Raw genomic sequence first — 10,175 nt, 5'->3', positions numbered from 1 at the left:
AGGGGGGGGTGTCAAAGAGCCTGCCATCGAGTTCATGGAGTTCATGTCAGAAACAGTCCCTGTTCTCCTAACCCTAATAAGGGTTGGATACTGAGCTACCAAGGGCTACATCTGAGCAGGGGCTCTAGGTCAGCAAGCACTCTTATGTATAGCATTGCTCAAGGAGTTGTTCTTTAATTCACACAATGAATTTAATCAAATAGATTTGTGCTAGTTTCTTTGCTGATCTGAAGTAGTCTTTCCTGACCAGCTGGAGATGTCCTCATCAAGTCCCTAGCTGTGAGTGTTGTGTAAAGCCCTTTCACGTGGAAGAGTTGACCTGCTTGACTTCAGCATCTGAGCAAATGAACCTCCGGAGAAGTCACAGGAAATAGCTCTGCATCTCTGCTTACATGAGCTGCTTCACTCATCAAGGGCTTGCTCTCCAGTTGCTCCCCAGGTTGTGAGACTCAAAAGGACATGGTTTAAAGTTCAGGCTTTGCCACTAATTTTGGTGAATGATTAAAGACAAGAGATTACTGGCAGTTGCTAGTTGCTGGGGGAGGGAGACTCATTCTTTATTGGTGATATGACAATATCACCCTCAGAGGATGTGAGCAGGATGGGGGCTAGAGAGAGCAAGAGATCGGAAATTATTTAGAGTAGGATAGCAAACTACTGAGATTACTGTAATTTTCAGTTGAAAATGTTGTAGCTGGGAACCAAAATATAAAACCTAGATCTTGTCTAGTTAGATTTTAGTGTTGATAATATACCTCAGTCTTATTCTTGGATGTTATGGACTTTAACATGTCAAATAGTCACATCTAACTAAAGTGGATTTTATATTTTGGGGGGGTTATGGATTATTTCAGATTTTATATACCAATAATCTTCTGTGTCATGCACTATTGTCTTGGAATACTTTCGGTTTGGCTAATTTCATGTGTAGAAGTGTATTATCTTTTTAGTCTGTAACTATTGGTCTGTTTTATATATTATTACTGGCCACTGTATGTGTTTTGAGAATAGAAATGACTTTTCTTTTCAAGGGCCAGGGATACAATTCAGAGGTAGAGGTCTTGCCTAGTATGGAAAAGAACCTAGTTTGGTTCTTAGAGCCAATGCACACACATATCTACACACATATCAAGCAAAACAAAACAATAAACATGTAAGATTGGTAGACTCATGACATCACTTAAGGGGTAGGAAAAGGATCACTGTTTCAAAGCTAGTCTGAACTACAGAGTGTGTTTAGGGCTATACTGGCCTAAATAGAGAGAATACATTTTAAAACCAATCAAGGAAAAAAGATGTAAAGAACCACTCAGTTGAGGCCACACTAACAAACTTAAGTCACAAGTAATTTCTGTCTGCTGATATGTTGCTATATTTAACTCCAATTCTGGAACTTTTATTCAAAAGTTACTTGAATGGAATGCAATAAAAATAATTTTAAAGCTAAGATATTTTAGAAAAGAGGAGAAACAGTTCAGCTTCTTATTTGCTGATTTGTCCTTAAGTGGCACTCACACCTCATCTGAAGTAAATAAAATAAATCATCCAACATATGCTCATGCAATGACATTTTCAATGAATGGGGGCTTTGTGCATAATGAAAAAATCTAAAACTATCCCATGTGTGACTGTTACAATGAGCACACTCATACATTCCAACACCTGACATTCTAACATGATATGAATACTTAGTTTTCTTTTAAACTTCCTCTTTCTCTGTAATAGCCACATCTGCTTTAGCAATTCTGTGATTTTTAAGCTTCCTTCTGCAAAAGAGCTCTAAAAAAACATTTGTTGCTTGTACAGTATTAACAATATCTTTTTGGAAACTTAAAAAATATAGTAAAAGTGGCAATAAACTGAATTATAGACTAAACACACACACATATTATGTATATATTGGTTTTTCAAGACAGGGTTTCTCTGTTTAGCCTTGGCTATCCTGCAATCACTCTGTAGACTAGGCTGTTCTTGAATTCACAGAAATCCATCTGCCTTTGTACTTTGTACTTTAATCCTGAGTGCTAGGATTAAAGGCATGTGCCACCAATGCCCAGCTATAAACAATATTTTCATTTTGCTTTTTGGAGACAGGGTCTTAGGTATCCAAGCCTGACATTGGACTTGTTATGTTGTGGAGGATAACTTTGAACTTCTGATCCTACTGCATTCATGTCCCAAGTTCTGGGATGTAAACCCATTTCATGTGGTATTGGAGTGTCTTGGTCATTTATTTGTTTGTTTGTTTATGTAATGTTATCTAAAAACGAGAAAAATCTCAATTTCAAACATGACTTAATCAGATTGCCTATAGGGAGGGCTTTTTTTTGGGGGGGGGAAGCATTTTCTTGATTAATGGTTGTTATAGGAGAGCCCAGCTCATTGGAAGCAGTAACACTTCCGGGCAGGTGGTCCTGGACTGTATCAGAAAGCAAGCTGAGCAAGCCAGGGGGAGCAAGCCAGTAAGCAGCACTCTTCCATTGTTCTGCTTCAGTTCTTGGCTATAGCATGGTGTTTCTGCCTTGGCTTCCCTAAATGATGGGCTTTAATGGAGCTCTGTAAGCCAAATAAAGCCTTCCCTCCCAGAGTTGCTTTTGGTCATGATGTTTCATCGCAGCGATAGAATTCCAACTAGGACATGGGCTTTGTGCATGCTTGGCAAGTATTTTACCAGCTGAGCTACATCCCAGCCCCTCTTTAAGAAATTTATGCTGAGCATATTTTCTTCATGAATCTTGATCCAAAGTATTTATGTAGTTACTCCTAGAAGAAACAATGGCCACAACATCTATAGCTGAATCATCAGTGAATGTTTAATGGATTAGTGAAGAAATAGCAACTCAGGAAACAGCATTTCTAATCTTGGCTCCTTCTGACATAATTTGATGATGTCAAACCTTTCATTTTACTCTCATCTATTTTTATTTTAGATCTCACAAGTATGAGAAAACTATTAATAAATAACCCCTTCCCAGTGGTGAGAAGAATAAAAAAGGCTTTACTGTAAAGGAAAAAAAAAACAGGTCAGGAGATACAGGAGGCAGGCTTTCTGAGGACAGCCTTGCTAGGTAAAGTAGTTGTGCTAATTTAGACAAGCAACTTCATTTTGCAGAGGCCGTCGTTCACCTCATCTGTCACACACAGGGAAAGAAATAGATACTTTAGCTTGTAGGGCTGCAGGGAAACACACAGTGCAGAAATGTTGGTGATGGACTTTACAAATCACAATGCGCCCTCTAAATGCGCTATAACTCCAGCAGCGACAGCAGGGCTCTGATGCAGCACCGTCTGCTGCAGCATGAAACTCACTGTGATGCCGCCCTGTGTCAGACTGTTCAAAAGCTGTGTGAGTGGCACGGCGACATCATGTTCAGCTTTGTGGGAATGTCTAGGCTGGCACTGTCATGAAATTCAAAGCATGCTGATTTTGGAAGTCGGATTCTATTTCTGTCCAGCCACATGTACACTGCTTTAGTAGTTTGCCTTTGTCTTCAGACTTAATCAGACTTTCCCCATCATTCGCTTGTTTCTTGCTCCTTTTACTATGGATGCCTTTCCTTTTGGAAAGCATGTTTATAGAAGAACCAGAGGCTATGTGGTGCTTCTGATTCCCTAGAACTCTGCAGTACCTATACTCAAAGGGATCAGAAAATCTCTCAGGAACTGTTCTGCCTATCATTGGGTCCCTCAGTGGCTATAACACTAAAGAAAACTACAACCCTCCTCCAGAAAACTAATAGTCAATAGCTCCTCAGAAGGGGATAGGCCCTTATGTGTAACTCCTATATCCGTAATGGACATTTGAGATGCCCAGTCCTGTGCAGGTATTCATAGCTGCTGTGTCATCACTACAGTGTCTGTGTCCTGTCTGGATAGCAGTGTCTTCACAGCACTCCTCCATAACTTTAATTCTTGCCATCTGTCTTTTATGTTTCCTAGGTGTATTAGTTTTCTGTTGCTGTGATAAGATACAATGAGCAGAAGCATACAGAAGAAAGAGTTCATTGGGACTTTCGGTTCCAGCGGGAGAAGGGGTCATCATCATGAAGAGGCATGGCAGCAGGCAGGCAGGGTGGCTGGAACAGCCAGCCGAGAACTCAGATTTTCAGTGGAAAGCACAAGTTTCTCTTTCACAGAGATCCACAGAGATTCCCCAAATGCTGTGATTTAAACTGTCAGCTACTATGTCCAGGTCCTTTCTTTGTATCTACTTTATCTTTCTCTGGTCTTACTGTTTTAGGTGAGACTTTAAGGACTGTATTAACAGGAGTGGAAAGAATGGACACCCTTTTCTTGTTTCTAAGTAATGGAAATGCTTTGTGTTTTTCTCCATTTAGCAAGATGTTAGCTGTGGGCTTGTTACATATCGCCTTCAGTATGTTGAGTTAACTCCCAGGTATCCCTAGATTCTTAGGAACTTTTATCATGAGGGACAGTACATTTTGTTAAAGACCTTTTCTGCATCTAATGAGATAAGCATGCAGTTTCTGTTCTAACACATCTGTAAGATATGGAACTTTCCCTCCTATCATATGCTCATGGGCCTAAACCAGAGCCAAATCTGGCTCCACATGGAGTCTGCCCCTTCTCCTGAAGCTTCTGGGGAATGTGAAGTTCTCCAACCACCAATAATTTTAACTCTGCTTCAGGATTGTCCACACCTTCAGTTTCAGCCAAAACCTTGGGGATATGGAACTTGCCATGAGTTTCTGGGCCTATCCTGGAGTGAAATCCTATCTCCATGTCAGATCTGCAGCTTTTCTGAAGCTGCTGCAAAATTCACTTATGGGTTTTACATTCTTTATCATGTTTTAGTTCTATGTACTGTAATAAATCCTCTGTATGTCATCTATTTTGTTCCATTGATTGATCTTAATTATAATAGTGCCACATGCATTCCTGTTTAGGAACAGAATAAAATACCCTCTGAAATGGCTCACGTTTCAAACACAGGTCATAGAGAGATGAGTATTTGTGCTCAGCTCTCTTACTATTCTGCTCAGGATCTCAGCCCAAGATATGGTGCCACCCACGTCTTACATGGTCTTACATCCCAGTTAAGCCAATCTAGATTACCCAGACACAGATGCCCACACATCTGTTTCCTAGGTGACTGGTGATCTTTTTGACAGAATCTGCTACAAAGAAGTAGTATCAGAAACTTAGGGGAAGAGAATCTGGATAGCAGTGGCCTAACTCAGGAGGAAATAGGCTATTAAATCTTGGTGCCAAGTTAGGGAAAAGGCATAAAGCTGTGAGGGAAGGACTTGCCTTGAGAAAACAAGGCCAATTGTTGAAAATAAAGGGCATCCGGCTAATAAACAATTATTACAGTAGTATTATCACAATTGCAACACAATTGCTATCACAATCAATAAGACACAGACACCTGTTAGATTTTATAATTACCTTATTTCACATTGGGTTGGGCAGACATTCCACCTACACTAACTCATGTTTCCCAGCCTCTTCCCATGTCATCTGCCTTAACCAGTCTTATCTGGGCTACCTTCCATTCAGAGTCCTAAAATACTTGCTTGTATTCTTCATCTCGGCCTTTCCACGCCATTCTCTGAGTCCTTTCTCCTGGCCCACATGTTTGTTTTCTTTTCTTTTCTTTTTTTTTTTTTTCTTCACATAACCCATGGTGGCTTCCTCCCTCCTCCTCTCTTCCAGTCTGTATCCTCTCCTTCCCTTGACTCTCCTCTCCCAAAGCCCTCAAACTTTGGCCCATTCTGCCTGGCCCAGGTTTAGGACTTTTAATCAGCCAATCAGGAATGATTTCTTAGGCAAGGTTAAACAGCAATACTTGGGTACATGACAGTTTGCTCATAAACAGGAAGACTCTCAGTAGGCAAGCAATTAACAAATACAAAGCACCAGACCATACAGCCAATCACGGACTACAGGAATCAGCAAATTGTTGAGGAACCGGGGGTTTAAGAGACGATGGCCTCTCCTGGGTTACTTAGGAACAATTTGTCAGTGTGGTATTTACAGTTAGACTTAAGGAAGTTGCATTACGTTTAAGGATCACTGAACTCATAGAAAAGTTCAGAATTATCTTCTTATGGGAAGAGCATCAAGGTATCAAGGAATGTGGAGTCAAAAGGAAAGGGAACCAGTGTGTCAGGCTGGAGTTCACAGGAACTGTCTTCCATTGATATCAAAGTTAGAACTGCTAAGGTGGTTATTAGATTTTGCTGTCTTCATTTATGTTCCATGTTCTCAAAATACCGTATACATAATTCTTGTGTACAGGGCTTGTAAGCTATGGGGAACATGGAATCTCAGCATTAGGTGACTATATTTCATTTTTCTCTTTAAAAACTGATTTATTTACTATTTTACATTCATTGATGTTTTGCCTGCATGTGTGTCTGCCTAAGGGAGTTGGATCCCCTGGAATTGGGGGTACAAACAATTGTGAGCTGACATGTGGGTGCTGAAAATTTAACATAGGTCCTCTGGAAGAGCAGCCAGTGCTCTTAACCACTGAAGCATCTCTCAAGCATGAATGTGAAACCAGTAAATTTGATAAGCATGTATAAGGTGAACAGAATTTTGGCTCCCATGACCTTTATCCTCTGCCATAATGTCTATGCATGTAACAGTGTATAGCTGAATGGAATCAAAGTTACTAATTGGCTTCAATACAGAAACATCTTCCTGGGTTATGTGAGTGTAAGTGTAAGTAGAAAAGAAAGGCAGAAGGTTGTTTAGAGAGAGGTTTCAGAAAAGACAGGAAAAGTTAGAATGATTAGCAAGAATCAGCCCACAGTTATTGGCTTTGAAGGTGGAGGAAGGGGGCTCTGAGCCGAGGAATAACCTGTAGAAGTTGGGCACAGTAGATAACACTACACAAAAATAACCATAGGAACTGAATCCTGCCAACAACCCACAGCCAGAAATGCATTCTGTCTTAGATCCTCTGAAGGAATGCAGCCAGTTCTCATATAAAGAAATGTAAGAGAATAAACTTGTGTTTTATTAAACCATTATGTTTGTGGCAATTTGCTGAAGTAGCAGTGGAAAACAAAATGGCAAAAATGTCCAGTGTTTATTTTTATTTGAAGTTTATCCTCTGTTGGGCGTTCTCTCTGCTGGATTGGCAGCGTATGTAAGCCTTGCCATTACTGAGGCCCTTTCTTGAAATGTTCTCCTCTTTGTCTCACAACAGTGCTATGATATTAAGGTTGTCTTTAAACAACTATCATAGAAACCCTTGAGGGGAAGAAATATGAAGGTCTGGTTATCTACATAAATAACATTTAACTGCATTATCCTGCCACTAGTATATTGTTTCCCTTTAAAAGACATTTTTCTCCCTATCATAGCTATTGTTCTATTGCTGTGAAGAGACACTGTAACTTATAACTAAGACAACCTACCTCCACCTGCCAAAGCAACTCTTAAAAAGGAAAGCATTTAATTGTGAGCTTGCTTAAGTTTCAGGGGACCAATCCATTATCATTATGGCACTGGAGCAGTAGCCGAGAGCAACATCCTGATTTGCAGGCCTCATGAAGTGAGGGAACTGGGCCTGGCATGGGCTTTTGAAGCCTCAATACCTACCCTCTGTGACACACTTCCTCCAGCAAGCCACACCTACTCCAACAAGGCCCTATGTCCTAATCCTTATCAAAATAGTGCCATTCCCTGATAGCGAAGCATTCAAATATATGAGCCCATGAAGGCCATTCATATGCAAACCACCACTATCCTTCCATCCTAGCCTTTCCCAGGCAACTTATGGCTAATCTTGTGTTACCTTTGTGTGCTTTAAGGTGGTAGCTGCACACATAGGTTTCCTCAGGCTGCTCTAGGTCAGAGCTTGGAACATGGGCATGAAGATGCATCTACACTTCCCGGAGGGAAATAGATGCCTCTTTTTGATGTTTTCCCCCGGATTGAAAGATGTACTTGTTAGCTTGGTTTGTTTCAGAGTATTGCTGACTGAATCCCAGATCTAGCCCAAGCAAAGGACATGTGCTAACACTTTGTGAGCCCCAGGAGGTTTATGTGTTTGTTTACTAACAATTTAATTTTTTATTCTGGTCAACCTCTGGGAAGGTGGACTTATAGAGGTTTTTCTTTCAAAAGTAAAGATGAAGTGGGACTCATTTTTGGCAATGGAATAATGTACACCAGAAACAGAAATCTGAATGGGGCAGAGGTGGTAATGCAGATGAATTGCTGTATTCTGCATTATCTGAAGGTCAGAGCCAGTGGTCTGTTGTGGACTATTGAGAAAACTAATGGTTGTTAGCATATTTGACAGTGCAGAAAAACCTCATCCAGCCTACTCATGCTTGTCTTGTCTTGAAATGAGAGCAGGAGCATCCTTTTATTTAAACACAGTCATTAGGAAATTTAATTTGGCAGTTTTTTAAAAAAGCTACTTCTCCAATCTACATCTGTTGCCAGGTTTTCTTTATTTTCTGATTCACTCTCCATCCTACAGTGTCTGGGGTTTATTCATTTCTTAATTTTAACAGACATATGTGCCAGTTTGTTTCCTACCCTACATCTATTCACCAGGTGGACCATTCCAGCCCTTTCCCCTTCTCTAAAAGCTATGCCTAAATAGAGGAAGGACACTGTTTTCAGGGAAGAAGAATTGAGAGTAGATTAAGATACAGTCCTGTATACAACTTATCAATTTGATTTTAAGGTGACTGGAAAATCCAATGCTAAAATATACTATGAGAGATACAAAATTTGTTGTTACTCTTCCTGGTTAAGCCTGGTCTACAAGTAGAGAGCATCGAGGCAGTTGTTACTGCAAAACAACTCAGGACTGATGAAAACCTAGTTTCTTTGTTTAAATGTATATTGACAGAATTAACATTAATCAGCGTTAACAAATACAATCACTCATTTTCTGCAAGCAATGTTTCTACCTCCGTTACACTTTTATTTTTATTTTTTGAGACAAAGGTTTCTCTGTGTAGCCTTGGCTGTCCTGGACTCGCTTTGTAGACCAGGCTGGCCTCGAACTCAAGAGATCCGCCTGCCTCCTCTGTCCTCCAAGTGCTGGCATTACAGGCGTGGGCTACCCGGCCCATAACGACTTTTTAAAGCTTATCTTCCAAGCTCAAGTCCAGCACAGCCAAGGTTACATAGATAAACCCTGTGCTTGTTTGCAGTGTTCTTTCTCAACCATACAGTGCATGCAATAGCCCGCTCTTATTGCCTGGTTCCAGGTACTTGGGAAGTTTAACACATCATTTAACAACCATTAGGTATCAAATGTGAGGTGGTATTCCCGATGGCTAGAGGAACAAGGAAGGCAAGGTAGGGGCTACGAGAACCCACAGTCAGTGGACCAATTTTCAGGGGTTGCAACCGCTCCTCTGCAGCCTCTGGCCCTCAAAGTCGCGAGCTTGCCCATGTCCTCGAATGCAGCGCGGCTGCCCAGAATTTCCCGTTATCTTTGAAACAAGAACAGCTGCACTGAGGTCCGCGTCCCGACGGCCTCCGGCGAGGACTGCTTCACCGGTCCCAGCGAGCCTAATCACAGCGGTACAGCTATTCGGCCCACGACTTCCTCCCCCTGCAGAAGAAGGACACTCACACTAACCAATGGGCTCCTTCTTTAGGCAACGGGGCGGGACCTCACGGCTCCTCTGAGGTTCGCCCCTTACGTGACGTGCGTGCGTGGCGCACACCGCCCCTCCTTTCCCCAGCGCGTGGCGCCCCCCGGCGGCGGCGCGCCCTCAATGCGGCGGCCTGACTCCTAGCACCAGCCATGGAGCCGCAGGAAGGGGCGCGAACGCTCGGGGAGTCCGTGCTTCGCCCTCCTGGGGCCTCGGGGTCCCCGGCGCCGGACGGAGAGGAGCGACCCGAGGGCGGTGCACTGCAGGCGGCGGCTCCCGCGGGCTCGGAGGAGGACGGCGCGAGCGCCGACGGGCTGTGGGGGCTTCCGGTGGAGCGCGCTGAGCGCAGGCCGGAGTGCGGCCATTGCAGGTGAGCGCGGGGCCGGGGCGCGGTCTGCGCCTGCGCGGCCCGGGAGCTGCGGCGCCGCCTGCCGGCCAGGCGGACCCCGACGTGTCCGCCACCGCCAGAGCCTTTCACCCAAGGCTGTAATTATTTAACCGAATTTTCTGCAAGACTTTATTATTATTATTATTATTATTATTATTATTATTATTATTATTATTATTATTATTATT

At 42.5% G+C, this 10,175-nt stretch overlaps 1 protein-coding gene across 1 annotated transcript in view; it reads left to right on the top strand.

Annotated features, from left to right (window-relative positions):
- Positions 1–9,736: 9,736 nt before the first annotated feature.
- Positions 9,737–10,175, top strand: part of Dtwd2 (DTW domain containing 2) — a 56,424-nt gene continuing 55,985 nt past the window's right edge. The window contains exon 1 of the mRNA XM_055622932.1: positions 9,737–9,969. Within this exon, the coding sequence (XP_055478907.1) occupies positions 9,752–9,969 (218 nt within the window). The 5' untranslated portion in view covers positions 9,737–9,751. The remainder of the gene's footprint in view (positions 9,970–10,175) is intronic.

The sequence above is a fragment of the Psammomys obesus genome, unplaced genomic scaffold, assembly GCF_907164565.1.
Source record: "Psammomys obesus unplaced genomic scaffold, mPsaObe1.curated_primary_1811, whole genome shotgun sequence".
NCBI lineage: Eukaryota > Metazoa > Chordata > Mammalia > Rodentia > Muridae > Psammomys > Psammomys obesus.
The sequence above is the reverse complement of the archived record's forward strand: the minus strand, read 5'-3'. Positions and strand labels throughout refer to the sequence as shown.